This window comes from Mesoplodon bidens, assembly GCF_964165515.1.
Source record: "Mesoplodon bidens genome assembly, chromosome: 4".
Classification (NCBI taxonomy): Eukaryota; Metazoa; Chordata; class Mammalia; order Artiodactyla; family Ziphiidae; genus Mesoplodon; species Mesoplodon bidens.
This window is the reverse complement of record NC_138160.1, coordinates 49,338,000-49,354,015: the sequence shown is the minus strand read 5'-3', so window position 1 is coordinate 49,354,015 and position 16,016 is coordinate 49,338,000. Positions and strand designations below refer to the sequence as shown.

Genomic DNA, 16,016 nt, shown 5'->3' with positions numbered 1-16,016 from the left:
TCAATTTACAAATGAATTCTATAGAATTCAACCTCATAAAAAAGAGGCTACGGGCTTCCCTGGTGGCGCAGTGGTTGAGAGTCCGCCTGTCGATGCAGGGGACATGGGTTCGTGCCCTGGTCCGGGAAGATCCCACATGCCGCAGAGCGGCTGGGCCCGTGAGCCATGGCTGCTGAGCCTGCGCACCTGGAGCCTGTGCTCTGCAACGGGAGAGGCCATAACAGTGAGAGGGCCGCGTAATGCAAAAAAAAAAAAAGAGGCTACATGTTTATTAACTAGTCAGTATTGCAAAAAACAGGTATTATTAATTCTACTTTATGGACACAGGGACCTAGGCACAAAAATATTAAATGATTTATTTGGTCCACACATGATCAAATATGAACCTAGAACAAGAGATTAAGTCAGATTCTTATACACCTATACTCATTAATAATACAAGTCTACAACTGCAGTAAGTCCTACAATAGAATATTGAAACTTAGAGATGAAAAGAACCTCAGGAGGACATTGGTCCAACTTTCTGTATGAAGGCAGGTATTATTATCTTCTTATTACAGAGAACAGAAAATTAGTTGATCAAGGTCAATTCTAAAAATTAAGAAAAACTCCAAATTCAAAGCCTCTAGAAACTCATCATATGCACCACTATTATTTATTACACTTCAAGGGGACATATGTGAATAAGAAAGGAGTTTTTGGATTTCAGACTGTTTCACTTCCTGACTTAAAAGTGTAAAAACATAAACTGTGAACTCAGCAAAAGCAATTTATGAATTTGGGACTACGATATGTGTCTAAATGATGGTTTAGGGAACTATATTTATAGCCTGGCACCAGTAAATTTTTGTTCACTTCTAAATCTAGATTCCAAATATACACATTATACTCTGAGGGCTATTAAAGGCACAAGATAGCTTTCAGAATTAAGACTTTGGGATGCAGTTTCACACAATGATTTCCTAAATTCCCTAGTTCTGAATGATATGATTATAGTACAAGATTTTAAAATAAACATAAAAGTTAGAAGCAGTGGAAGAATTTTACTAGCAAATAACTACTTGTTACATATCAAACATCTTTGTAATGTTCTGGGTTTCAAACGCTTGATCTACAGGCATAGTATACTGTGCCTTATTTCACCAGGAACTGGAGGAATCTTACTACATGAACATATACAATAATGACAGGTACAGAATATCTGTCCTAGGAAAAATATATTTAAAAAGAAATGCAAGTATGCAAGTCAGGATGGATGTTAAACATGAATTTCAAATTTGGCTCTTGAGCTTCCGGTCAAATCAAAGACAGGCAAAATTCTTCCTATGAAAACGTGGCTTCCAAAACATTTTTTTAGAATCACATTCTAAAATATCTCATATGGGACTTTATATAAAGGGCACTGTATGACACAGAGGACAACATACCTGACAGTATCATACAGCTAATATGGTTATGTTTGATATGGTTTCTTCAAGTAGCTTGCTTAGGTGAAGGTGGAATGTATAAAATTAAAATGTTACTCAGCAAAGGTGATGGTGCTAGGGGCTGCTTTTGCAATACACATGGTTTTTGCACTGAAGGATTCTTTTTATTTATTTATTTATTTATTTATTAACATCTTTATTGGAATATAATTGCTTTATAATGCTGTGTTAGTTTCTGCTTTATAACAAAGTGAATCAGTTATATACACTGTAGGATTCTTATACATGGATTAGTTTTCTCAACTGGACAGCAACTCCTATTTAATGGCTACGGGACCCTAGCACAGAAATTAAAGGTGACTTGACACGGCTAATATTATTACATCATTTAGGGATAAGCCTAATATTTGAACTTCTAGATTCAGCAGGAAAGCTTACTGTCTCTCATGACTTTAACAGGACTGCAATCCAAGGCTTCAGAAGAATTTACTGGAAACTTTACCCTTCCAAAAGGGTGCCCTCTAATTACAGGGTATTAGTTTGCTGCATATGCATGTATAGTACATTCTGGAGATACAGAATTGTAAATAGTTTCAGTGTTAAAAAAAAGCAGAAACACCCAATTTTTAGTGAAAAGACTTCTATAAACTACCCAAAGCAGCAATACATATCACTCAAACACACTGAAATGTTTCTTAAACGTGCAGAAAGGGCCATAGGCAGCAAGGAATAATCAACAAGAGAAGCATCTACTATCTAATCTTTCTTTTGCAATCTGCATTGGGAATCATAAAGCTGGGAAATATCTAGAGAGGGCATCTAGCCTGCATATACACACCCCATTTTCAAAGATCTCTATTTATATCTCTAGTCTAGCTTGTTCTTATCTTAAATCTTAGCACCTACAGTCTAGGACTAATTCCTTTTATCTTATCAATGAAGATGATGAATCACTATGTTCCTTTAACATACTTTTATATACTTGGAAAGCCTTAAGCAACTAGTTTTCTTTCATTAACAAAATAACCACAATTATTTTTATCTTTCCCTAAATCTTATTTACTAATCTTTAGACCTATGCTTACTGGGGCAACTCTTATTACTTTCAAAACATACAATAACACTTTGGTACTTTAACACGAGCTTTACAAGTTCCCAGGATTTAGATTATTTCATGATTCGCTGAAACACTAAGTTTTATTTGTAAGTGGCAATGTTGTATCTTGGAATCAATTATTCAAAACAATATTCTTTCTAGGTACTGTGGTAACTGATCTCATATAGCTTACATTCTAGTGGGAAAAAATAAACAATAAACCAATAAACAAGATGTTGGACTGAAGTGTTGTGAGAAAAATAAAATAGGGGTAGAGAAGGCTTTTGTGAGGAGGTATCATCTGATTTGAAACCTCTAGTAAGGTAGCAGCCCTGCAAAGATAATGTTCCAAGCAATTTTTGGCTAAGGTAGGTTTAACTAATTATTCTGATATACATATATATATATATATATATATATATATATATATGTATGTATATCTCCTTCTGAATTATATGACCTTTCACTGCTCCCTACTGAATCCTCTTGTTCTTATTTTGAAAACAAATTCCATCTCTATCTTTTAAAAGCTTTTCATTACCTCCTTAACTGGTATATCCCATAAAGTTTAAGAAGCATGCCTTCTAACTTAGACAAGTATTTCATAATAATATTAGCCAATTATTTCATTTAGGATGTGCTTTTGCCAAATTACATTTAACAATAAGTGAAAAATAACAATATTTGAAAAAAAAAGTCTTCATGTTACTGGATAGGCCTAAATGAATTTTCCAGAAAATAATACTTTGGTGATGCTTTCTTTGTAGGCAAAATAGGCTGAAAGCAAACTGGCAGAGTATGATCCATTCAGAAGATGAAGCTGAAGGGAGGGTGGAAGGTTGAGTGAATCACTGATGCGTTGGTCTAATAGCAGTGAAAGTGCTCAAAAGAGAAGTAGAGACTGACAGATAGGTCCTGTATGTGGGATGAAGAAGCAAATCAACTGGCAAGGCTGGAGAAAACCTTCTACACCACACTAACTCTTTGAGACATGCTGCCACCACCTGGGCAACAGACAATTTTGAAGTATGGGAAGATTTTAGTTGTGATTATTAGTTAAAATTAACAATTACAGATTAAAAAACTTACTTTCATTTTATGAAATCAGCATTTTCGTCTAGTCTTTGACATTAAAAAACAAGCAGGGATTTTGGGGGCCAGATCTGTTTAGAATTCTGCCCTACTTTTTAAGTCTCTGGTTCCTTATCTGTAAAATAGGTATAAGAATACCATCCTAGAGTTGTTTACTCTAAGGATTAGTGATAACAGATGCGAAGCATCTAGCCTAGTACCTGCTACACAGTAAGTATTCAATAAATAGCCTTTAAAAATTATTATTCTGCAGTATGATCTTCCAAATGTCACTAAAACCCGACTATTACTTTTTAAATTACATAAATGGACCTATAAGAAATGTATCTGCACTGTGTTGGTTTTTTTTTTTTTTTTTTTGCAGTACGCGGGCCTCTCACTGTTGTGGCCTCTCCCGTTGCGGAGCACAGGCTCCAGACGCGCAGGCTCAGCGGCCATGGCTCACGGGCCCAGCCGCTCCGCGGCATGTGGGATCTTCCCGGACTGTCCCCTGCATCGGCAGGCGGACTCTCAACCACTGCGCCACCAGGGAAGCCCGTGCATTGTGTTTTAATGGTAGGAAATACTCACAAATAAAAATTAGGGGAGAAAACAATTCTATCAAAATAAGTCAAATATGTGAAACGTTACTGCAAAAAATAAGCACAAATTGTTCAGCCGGTAAGAAAGCTCTTAAAATCTTTAGTTAAGTCTAGATTATTATAATAGAATGTTATTCAGGCTTTACTCATTCACAATTGACATGAGTCAGGGTGAAATGTAACTTTGTACCATTCAAGAGAAAAAAGAGTTTTAAACAAACTAATGAAAGACTAGGACTTCCTTTCTTAAGAGGAAAAAAGCTCAGAAATTTGTAAGGCTCCATTTTCTTTTTTTTTTTTGAATTTTATTTCATTTTTTTATACAGCAGGTTCTTATTAGTTATCTATTTTATACATATTAGTGCATATATGTCCATCCCAATCTCTCAATTCATCCCACCACCACCACCACCTCCGCCCCACACCTCTTTCCCCCCTTGGTGTCCATACATTTGTTCTCTACATCTGCATCTCTATTTCTGCCTTGCACACTGGTTCATATGTACCATTTTTCTAGATTCCACATATGTGTTAATATACAATATTTGTTTTTCTCTTTCTGACTTATTTCACTCTGTATGACAGACTCTGGGTCCATCCACCTCACTACAAATGACCCAATTCTGTTCCTTTTTATGGCTGAGTAATATTCCATTGTATATATGCACCACATCTTTATCCATTCTTCTGTCCACGGGTATTAGGTTGCTCCCATGACCTGGCTATTGTAAATAGTGCTGCAATGAACATTGGGGAGTAAGGCTCCATTTTCGAAATATAACTGCAGTAGAGTAACTAGTGCGGATGGTGATGTGATATGCTACAAAGGAATTATTCTTATGCAAAGACAAACCCTCCTTAATTAATAGTGCAAGCTTTAGTTACTTTGGTTAAAGCTACACAAACGGTTAAGATTTTATTTCTTAAAAATAAATACAAGCAGACCTTATTTCCTTGTTATTCTAAGCTGATATTCTGAAAGACATTTGCAAGAGAATAAAAAGCCAATTAAGGATCTTTCAAATAAAGACTAAGCCCTTAAGAAAACTGGCTATGATATTTCCACTAAATTCCTTATTCTGCTGCTGCTTATGAAGCCGAAGTCAGAAAAATGGCCAAATCCAGCCCAATCAACAGAATTTTCAAGCTGAGAGAACCCCAGAGATAACCTAATAGCTTTCCACATACACAAAAGGAAACAGGCTCAGAGTGACTTATCAGAGTATCAGATCAGCAGAGACAAGGCCTGTGAATCTCAACTCCCAAGCTGAGACTCCTCTAGAAAGTATTCTCGGGGCTTCCCTGGTGGCGCAGTGGTTGAGAGTCCGCCTGCCGATGCAGGGCACACGGGTTCGTGCCCCGGTCTCGGAAGATCCCACATGCCGCGGAGCGGCTGGGCCCGTGAGCCATGGCCGCTGAGCCTGCGCGTCCGGAGCCTGTGCTCCGCAACGGGGGAGGCCACAACAGTGAGAGGCCGGCGTACCGGGAAAAAAAAAAAAAAAAAAAGAAAGAAAGAAAGTATTCTGCAGCATCTGAACCAATCTTGATGCCACCTTTCATTAAGGCAATGCAGGTAGCAGTAGGGAGCTCAGCTGTGGCAACCGCTATGCTATTCCTGGGCTTTCTGCCTGCCCTGGAACTGGAAGCTAGATCAGTAATATTAGACAGTGAAAGCCTGATTTACACTAGAGCCAAAGACCTACCGAGGCTTCCTTCTTCTGTGCCTTTTCTTCCGGCGCAAGACTCCTATGCATTTCACAAGGGATGCAGCAGGGTGAGCTACAGGGGAGGCAGTAATGAGGAAAACTGTCTAACCGTGATTAAAACAACATACGCATATTGGTCTCTGGAGTGAAGGACGTTAAAATAAATTCTGACCCTCTCCTGGAGTTACTATTTGGGCAAGTTTACAAAACCACACAGAGTTACCATCAGCAAGTCAAGTTTTCAGTACACACAATCCAATGACTGAGTCTTATTCTGGCTACTACAGGTACAGGCTAGGTCCAAGCAGCGCAAGCTTTGAAACCATCATCCAAGTTCTCAAACAAGAATGAGTAAGAAAACAACTGCTGCTAATACAACATACAAACATTAACATATGCCCAACAAACAGTATTTTAGATCATTAGCTTATTTGCCAAAAGCCTGTTCCCTGGTAAACAATAGTTATTGTTGTTATACCTAAACTAGTTATACATGTCACAACTTGCGCCTCAAAGAGAACATTCTATAGTGTTTCAAGAATAAAAACCTGCTTTATTTGGCACGCAACAGTGAGGAGATCTTGCAACATTCGAAGACGTAGTCAAACAGAGCAGTTCAGTGCAAGAGACCACAAAATCTGATCATCAACCAAACCAGAGTTAATCTCTCAGTTCCTGTAGAAGACAATATATTAACTCACTCTTTCTGCTTGTTGACTTTTGAATCCCTTTGTGTATTGGAAGAACAAGTACCTCGGTGTGAACTCTACGCCCAGTTTAATTATTTATCAAGTTTACTCTGGGCAAGTATCGATCATGCTTTTGTGAAAGAGTTAGGTTCTTAAATTAAAAACAAACAATAAAAACCCCTCTTCACACAGCATGGCTGCATTTTCCCTTAGTAACAAGGTTCGATGGACCCACCACGGTCCAGCTGCTGCTTTGTCTCCTCGACGTGAGGCGTTAACTATTGTCCAACCCGAAGATGAGAGGGTCAAAGAGTGGGGTGTGAACCCGAGGAACTCGCTAGAATCCTTCAAGAGTCGCCGTGTCACCCTCACCTTGACTCTGGGCGGTTTGTGGGAACCAACTCCTTTCTTGCCGCCGCTCTCTGGCTGGAGTTTCCCAGGGTCACGGACCTTACCCACCGGGGCCCTCCACCCACAGCCGGGCTCCTGCAGGGGAGCGGCTGTTCCCCGGCTGACTTCGGGGGCAAAGGTAGGGGGCCCTCCGTGCTTCCGGACCGGCTCCCGGAGGCCGGAGCCCACCCGAGCCTCAAGCAGGACGCCGCCCCGACAGAAGGCGCGAGACTCGGGCTCCGAGCCAGCGACCAGCCGGGCGCCGCCGCTCGCCCCACGCGGCCTCACCTGCCGCTCCCCGGAAACCCGGGCGCCGCCCCACCCTCCCCGCGTGCTCGAAGTCCAGGTCCCGGGCCCCACACTGCAATGGCGCAGCCGGAAACTGGCCCCTCGACTTCCTCAGGCCGGATCCAGGCAAGGGCCGGCCTGTGGGCGGGTCGGGAGAGCTGCGGCTTCCGCCTTCCTGCTTCCGGCCTGGAGGTTAGTTGGGAGTGGGGGGTCCGAGCCCACCGTCTTGGGCGCGACGTAAGGGAGGCCGGTGGTGGCCGCAGCCGCAGTTTTGCCCCCGTGCCCGGCGGAGGCGGCCACGGCGCCGACGGCCCAAGGTGTGGCGGGGACGACCTCTGATTCCCGGGGGCCGCCCGTTAAGCGAGCCCCGCCGGGCCCGCGCTCGCCGAGGTGGAGGGTCTGGGGAGCGTGGCCCCAGGGGCGGGCGGCCGGGTGCGGTGAGGAAGGAAGGGTGAGCGAGGAAAACACAAGGAAGGAGGGCAAGTGCGGATGGCTGTGAGGTGCCATCAGCTGCAGCTTTAGGCGCCGCGCGGGTCTGGTCCGGAGATCAAGCCCGGCCGATCCTTCTCGGAAGGAAGAAAATATTCCTTGGAGTGTGGGAGGCGTGTGCGCTTGGGGTCCGAAATTGAGGTGCATGGGAGGTGTGTGTCTTGTGGACGGTAACTCCTTTCTCTGTGTTAATGGCTAAAACTCGGCCATAACCGAGTCCTTCACTTCCGCTTTACTCTTTATTGCAAAGTTCTTTTGCTCATCTCTGAATCTTGCATTAGTTAATTTATTACTGGGCTGGAGAAGCTGAAGAAACAGATATCCGTAGAGCCTAGGCTCGACTGTGTGGGTGGGACCCTACGAATGGGGTGGGGAGGCTAGGATATTTAACGATATCTTAGACACTTTAAATGTGTCTTCAGTTGAAAATATGAAGAAGTTGTGATAGGATATAATTAAAACCAGTCATGGTAGTTTTATGTAGGTGATGGGATTGTGGGTGATATATATTTTGTTTTGTTTATCTCTGGGTTTTCTATAAAGAACACAAACTGTATAATAGGGAGACAAAAAAAAACATTTTAAGAGTAAAGCGGTGTTTGATTTTGCGATTGTATACCTAACCCTATAAACAAATAATTGACCTTTTTAGTATAAAAAGTTCAAGATCTGGGAATGGATATGCTGTAACATATCAGTGAGCTAACTTATTTTATATGTTAGTGAACTTCGTAAATAATTTTATTTTTGAAGTAAGTAATTGAGTAAAATATTTGATCTCGAGTAACTAGGATTTTCTTACAGGGCATTTGCCATTTTGTAATTATTTCTTTCTTAAAATTAGAAAGCAATAGATATTAAATGTATTTAATGTGCCAGGCGATTTTACATGTCATTTATAGGTTGCATATAGAGAATTTAGAAATTTTCCATTTAAAACTGTATTATAATTATTCCTTAAAGTTGACTTTTAACGTTTTTCTTTTATCTATTCTTTTCAACCCAACCAGTATATAGAATTTAAGCATTCTCTCAGAAGTGTATGGTAGAGCTAAAGAAGACAACCAACCAAGGGTCATCTGAAATTGTGATTGGCTAATAATCCCAGGACAAAGTTAGAGATCACTACTCAAGCATAAGGTAGATGATTTTTTAAATGCCAGCTGAAATTTTAAGTGACTGTATATACACCCATTCCTACCCAGGTATTCTAATTCTCCACTTTGAATAGAGATCGACACAAACATGAAGGTTGAAAAGCCTCTGGGGCAAAATAGAAAATGTCACTCAAATCCACAACATCCTCATTTGCCAGATGGCCCTCCCTTAGCAACTCAAAACGGAACAAAATGCATGGCACCTGTAATGGTTAATTTTCTCATCTATTAAAGTTGTTCTCATTTACTAAATTATGTCCTCAAATAGGAGTCCTCAAAGCTGAAAGAGGGCATAAAATAGCATGTCACCTTTTGCTTATATCTCTTTGCATATGAATGGATATTATGGTTCCCTTACCCTCTCTTTTCATTCCTGGAAACAGCCATCCACTACCTCCCTTTCTCCAGGCATTTCACATATTCTGTGGCTTTCAAATAGCAAATGTGATGATTGTACTTTTGTTAATTAGCACTTAATAGTACTAAGGCCATGTAAAAAAATGACAATGGGATTCAGCTGTTTCCTGGAATGAGCACATAAAACTCAAAATTCTTTTAAAACTCTGCTGCTAAATAAAGTTTGTCTTGAATATAGGAGACATATGAGAATGCCTAGTCCTTACGACAGATTCCACATGGTTTTTCCTTTTACCTTCTATAGCTTCACATCTTTTAAGTGTCACTCTTCTGGTTGTCCTAGGTGAATTATTTTTTCTTACTAGAAATATTAGTCCTTATTAAAATAGTACTAATTAGTACTTTTTTAAAACAACCAACCAAACTATTGAGTGATAATGGAATTCTGAGTTAACTGATTGTATGGGGTACCTTTTCAAAATTTGATTAACCACATAGTCTTTTCTCTTGTTGTCTCTCCCCCCACCCCCTGCTTTCCTAAGGCCTCTACAAAGATGTTTGATATAAAGGCTTGGGCTGAGTATGTTGTGGAATGGGCTGCAAAGGACCCATATGGCTTCCTTACAACAGTTATTCTGGCCCTAACTCCATTGTTCCTAGCAAGTGCTGTACTGTCTTGGAAATTGGCCAAGATGATTGAGGCCAGGGAAAAGGAGCAAAAGAAGAAACAAAAACGTCAAGAAAATATTGCAAAAGCTAAACGACTAAAAAAGGATTGAAGGAATGAACAGGCTCTGCAACCAGAGGAAAATCATCTGGAAAATTATGCAGCTTTGGAAGGACCCATTAAGGTTTCTTTTCAGATCTTATGACAGTATTATTTAGTAAATGAAGTCTGAGCATGTGGAAGAATCATGTTAATTCTCACCTGTACTATAGCAGCTTTTAGGCTTCGGTGTAGAAGTCTGTTGACAGTCACTGTAAATTGGCATTTATTATGCTACAGATTCTTTATAACTGACTTAGTCATTTGCCTTTTTGCAGCGTATGTACTAAAGTGAAAACATCCTGTGGAGAAAAATGGCTTTAGATTATGTACTCTATTCAAATAATGGCTTAAAATGGGGTCCTGTTCTGGACAAAGGAGATTAAGAATGTAAAAATCAGAATTGTCCTGAGGTGAAAAGCATGCTTTGGCTTAAAAGAGATACAGTGTATTAATCACATCTTTTATCATTATTACTTATTTCTTGAAATAGAATCATTTCTGGCTTCCTCAAAGCAAAGTATTATTATTCAACGAGTACTTCTATTTTCTGTATTTTTCTCATTTTAGCTTTTGAGATACTGGTAATTACCAGACATTCTGCATTTTTAAAAATCTAATTTTATAAAGAATTCTCTTATTATCTTGACCATGTAGATTACCACTTACTGGATATAACAATTTTTGTACTTATGAACACTGCCATTTTCTTAGAGGTGACTTGAGTAGAGCAACACTATGATTTAAAGCTTGGAGTAAAAATGCCAAACCTTGTAGTACCTTGGAACCAATTAATTCTCACTTGTGCTATAAGTAGAAATGTGAAGTAGTTAAAATGTCTTATCAAATAATTTACTGATTATATAATACCACTTTTGTTTTTCATTCCATTCTTTTAATTCTTGTGGTAGTGATGTCCTTTACTTTTTTGATCAAACAGGTTCATGGTGAAAATTAAAATTCAAATCTCTTTTAAGGAACTTTTAAAGAGTAACAGTTAAGTCATATTTCATAAATGGTAAAGAAAGGCTTAACAGTTGGAAAAATTTTGTTTAGCATAGTATTAGTTGGGTGAAAAAGGTGTAAATCATGTCAAAATTAGAATGTGTTATAGTTAGAAATAAAGGACTGAAGGATATTTCCTTCAGTTAAGTAGTATAACTGGAACTTTTTACTCTTTAACATGGCTTTTATAAATGCATGGTTAATAATTTTATTTGTTGTCAGTAATTAATAGCTTATTGATGTTTTCCTCACCCCTGATAATGAATTTTAAACTACAAAAAAAACTGTCTAAAAGCTTTAACTTAAAAATGAAACTAGATATTGAAATAAATTTGATACATTTTTATAAAGAGGTACTGGGCTTTGTTTTTTTTTGTGGGGGGAGGAGTAATAATTCAAGTTAAATATGTTATAGAAGTTAGACTTTTCAGAGGGTTACAAATTTCATTTATAGATAAGCATGCAGTTGACCCCTGAACACCACCCTGGGCTTTGTTTTTCTTTGTGGGGTTAGGAGCATGAGTCCTCCCTTGCAGTCAAAAATCCCTGTATAATTTATAGTCGACCCTCCCTATACATTGTTCCTTCCTATATGCAGGTCCTCCATATCTGCAGTTCCGAGGTCCCTCTGTACCCACAGTTCTTCATCCGTGGATTCAACCAACCCTGGATCATGTAGTATTGTAGTATTTACCACTAAAAACATCTGTGTATAAGTGACCCCACACAGTTCGAACCCATGTTGTTCAAGGGTCAGCTGTACTTGTAAAAGTTGAGAGCAATGTTTCTCAAATATGAGAACCTAAGGACCTCTGAGAATGTTTATGGACTGGTTGAACAATACTTATTACTGTCATTTTAGGTTGTCAGTTCCTACTTGGTGCCAGTGTGATCAACACATTGCAGCTCCAAGCACTGAAATAATTCAGTGTTTAATTACAAATTATTCAGGTGATCAAGGATATGCTTTTTATACTGTCATTGAAATTAAACAAAACTTACAGTTATCCACTAAAGCTATGGTTTCATTGTTCATTGTGACAATTTAAAGGTATTTAACTAAAATAGGTTTTTCTGTAGTCCCTGTTAGTCTTAATACAATTTTGTATTTGTTTGGCATAGGCCATTCATTGTTTCTTCAGCTTTTCCCAAAATTTATGGAGCCTTTTTACACATTTAAGATCAACAAGGTTTTATAATATGTGTCTATATGTTTGTGTGTGTTGGGGGGTGGTGTAAATTAGAGACTATAGAGCTTCCTCAATTTAAAATGGATTACATCCTGATAAACCCATTGCAAGCTGAAAATAATTTACTGAATAATGTACTGAAAGTGAAAAACAGAATGGTTGTGTGGGTATCGGTTGTTTACTTGTGATTGCATGGCTGACTGGGAGCTGTGGCTCTCTGCCACCGCCCAGCATCACAAGTGTCCTACTGCACACTGCTAGCCTGAGAAAAGATTAAAACTCAAAGAACGTTTCTGTTGAATGTGAATGTGTATCGTAAAGTTGAAAAATTAAGTTGGGGACTGTGTATTATGAGGTTTGAGAGTCTTCAGAAAAATCAATCTTCTATTGTAAAAAGATTACTGTTATGGTTACAAGAATCCCATTTACTGTTACCCAGAATAATTCTTTTAAAAACTGCCTACCTATTATGTTGTTTCTGAAGTTCTTAGAACTAATATAATCAATTACCATTTTATGGCTGGTTTTGAAGGAAAAACAAACAAGCTGCCTATAACAAACATTTTACCACCAAAAAGTTTGTGCATCAGAATTTGATCCATAGTGTCCATGTGGTAAACTTCAGCATGGTGTTACTATATCAGATGTGCAAGGGGATTTTAAACCTATTTCCTGAAATTACAGTGAGCAAACTGGAAATAAGCTTCGGATGCTGCAAGCTAGAAACCCAATGTTGAGATCCACTATAACTAACAGCTCGTCACCCATTGTTAGGGGCACTTTTTTTTTTTTTGCGGTACGCGGGCCTCTCACTGTTATGGCCTCTCCCGCTGCGGAGAACAGGCTCCGGACGCGCAGGCTCAGTGGCTCCGTGGCATGCGGTATCCTCCCGGACCGGGGTACAAACCAGTGTCCCCTGCATCGGCAGGTGGACTCCCAACCACTGCGCCACCAGGGAAGCCCTGTTAGGGGCACTTTATACCTCATCTGGTTTTAAGTTAGAGGAAGTCTGATACCTATTTAGGAATGATTGCTTTCAGGTTTGCAACTGATTATAGGATCACTCTGATTTACTTCATATCTGTAATATATAAGGACAAATTCTGTATTTCTCAAACATTAAAGGGGATTCCGTGTTCAAATACCAAATACCAAAAGTTTGGGAAACACAAGATAAGACAATTCATTTCTTCATGATTTCCTGGAGTCTTTTAACCTTCTTTGACTATCATAGACTCTCTGTTCTTTTCCCCCAAAGAACACAAATAGTTTGAGAAAGCCTAGTCTAAATGAATTCAGGTTACATTTTAGATAATGTGGTTAATGAGATAGCATTAAAAAGGTCAGTATGATGGTATTGGGTCAAGGCTGATGAAATTAGGAAGTAAATGAGAGCCAGAAATCAGTAAAAATGGAATGCAACAGGATAACATAATGGGGAAAAATTATTTCCTCCATTTTTTTTGATTTTTAACTTCAGATATCCAAGGCATAGCTAATAGGCTAGATTTATATGGTTAAACCCAAAAGGCAACGCATGTATACCTGAGCAGTTTGTATAATAAGGCCTTTGGGGAAAAAAAATGCTATATGCATGTATAGCAGAAGCACAGGAAGTCAGGAAGGATTTATCTGAGTACTTAAGGTATGTATGACACTTTAGTTATTATTATTATTTTAAATTAATTAATTATTTTTGGCTGTGTTGGGTCTTCGTTGCTGTGCGTAGGCTCTCTAGTTTCAGTGAGTGGGGGCTACTCTTAGTTGCGGTGCGCGGGCTTCTCATTGTCGTGGCTTCTCTTGTTGCGGAGCACGGGCTCTAGGCTCGCAGGCTTCAGTAGGTGTGGCATGTGGGCTCAGTAGTTGTGGCACGCAGGCTCTAGGGCTCAGGCTCAGTAGTTGCGGTGTGTGGGCTTAGTTGCTCCGCAGCACGTGGGATCTTCCTGGACCAGGGCTCGAACCCGTGTCCCTTGCATTGGCAGGCAGATTTTTAACCACTGCACCACCAGGGAAGCCCCACTTTAATTATTTTAAAATGAACATTTTAACTTTTGAAACTAAAAAAACTGCATGGGTTTTGGAGTCTGTCTTGAAAAGATGAAGAAAAACATTTTCATTAAAAAAAAACTTGTAAATTCCCCAAATATAACTATTTAAAATATGAAATATGGTGGACAAGTGAATATTTTATGTGAAACTTTGATTCTGCTTTGCATGTGTCTGGCTTAAAAGCCACATATAAAAGCAAGATTGTTTAGAAAGGCAATCTTAATTAGGCCAAGATTATAGTTCAGTTTTTATGTAGGACTAAATGTTCTCAGAACTCTGTTCTGATACCACCTAACAGGGTAACCAGTCATCCTAAAAATGTTAGTCTTGAGGAAAGGAGTGTGGATGGATTACTACAAAGTTTATTCCCACCTCTCAAAATCACTTTGAAAGTGCATACTTTACTAATAATGGGTGGGCCAGTATCATCTTCTTATATAACATAACTGTTGGCTAAGATTTTCTTTTATGTAGAACAGGTATTTTTAAATGAAAACCATAAAAATTAAAATTAACATAAATTCTGTCATACATTAAGATATTTATAAACAGCCTACCCGACAAACTTTTGTAAAATATGTATATAGAATACAGTTAATAAGCTGATAGGAATTTGGCAGTAGAAACATTCTATTCTAGCATGTTAGAATTTACAGTTTTTCCTGTAACCTGGGGTTCAAGAACATCTTACTTTACAGTCAATTATACAACAAATTTTATCTTTTTTTATATTGCCTAATAGCTAGTTCCTTTTTTGCTTCTTTGGTAAAATGTAATACTACTTTGTAATAATGTAAAGAGACAGAATGATGAACTTGATATTAACAGGGCTGATGGAATGTTAATATACCACCTAGGGGCTTTTTTTTGTCATTTCATAAGTATTATGGTGATTACATTTGATTACTTGTTTTAGTATAACATTTTATAAAGTTGTATTTTTCTGTAGTTTATTTCTTAAGCAATTAAAAATTTTATCTTCTAATATTAAGTAAAAATCTCAGTCCATATTTATTGAGTAGTTGCTACAATGTCAAACACTGTTAGAAGACCTCTATATTAGAATTAGAACTCTGTTAGCAATAAAAACTTGGTTGTGTACTTCAGAAAATGTATGACACTTTTATATATAATCTGTATTAATGTTGTCATCTGTTTATAATTTTCTCCAATATAGAAATCACTGTTTTCTCCACTATCAGTGGAATCACGTTCTGAGAACTCTGCCCTATTTTCTATTTCTTCAGAGTAATTTTTAACCTCACAGAACTGCAATTACTTTACCATTTCTCTGTTTACCATCTTTTCAGACTTTTGTGATAGATTGTCTACTTCCATTGGTCCTAATTCCTTCTTTAAAACTCCAACCTCAATCCTACCATAAAATAGCTTTTGTCCCATCTACTCATCAATATCATAGGGTGTTTTTCATTTATCACATAAATTTTCTTGGCCTCCACGTGTTTTATCCAAGTTCATATTTTGATTAGTTCTTTAGAATCTTACAGAGTGCCTCTACAGAAATAGCAGTCTTCTCCTTTTATATTTCATCATTTAGGACAGTTCAATATTTACCCTTATCATTTTCTACGAAGATATATTTTGGGTGGTTTCTAAATGATCGTAAGGATCTAAAATGTACTGAGCATTTACAGCTACAAGATACTTCTCAAGGGAGCAACTCAAAGAGGAAAAAAAAACTAAGTAAATTCATAAACAGAGAATGATGACTAA

At 38.4% G+C, this 16,016-nt stretch overlaps 1 protein-coding gene and 1 long non-coding RNA gene across 2 annotated transcripts in view; one reads left to right on the top strand and one right to left on the bottom strand.

Moving 5' to 3' along the window:
* The window catches only part of LOC308616898, a 104,812-nt gene extending 97,761 nt beyond the window's left edge, over positions 1 to 7,051 (bottom strand). The window contains exon 1 of the long non-coding RNA XR_014015769.1: positions 6,964 to 7,051. This is a non-coding gene — a long non-coding RNA (uncharacterized lncRNA). The remainder of the gene's footprint in view (positions 1 to 6,963) is intronic.
* A 542-nt stretch (positions 7,052 to 7,593) lies between these two features.
* Positions 7,594 to 16,008, top strand: SMIM15 (small integral membrane protein 15). Its single transcript, XM_081233393.1, has 3 exons — positions 7,594 to 7,910; positions 8,769 to 8,898; positions 9,815 to 16,008. Exon 3 carries the CDS (start codon positions 9,827 to 9,829, stop codon positions 10,049 to 10,051), a length of 225 nt encoding a protein of 74 aa, XP_081089519.1. The 5' UTR covers positions 7,594 to 7,910; positions 8,769 to 8,898; positions 9,815 to 9,826; the 3' UTR covers positions 10,052 to 16,008.
* The last annotated feature ends 8 nt before the right edge of the window (positions 16,009 to 16,016 follow it).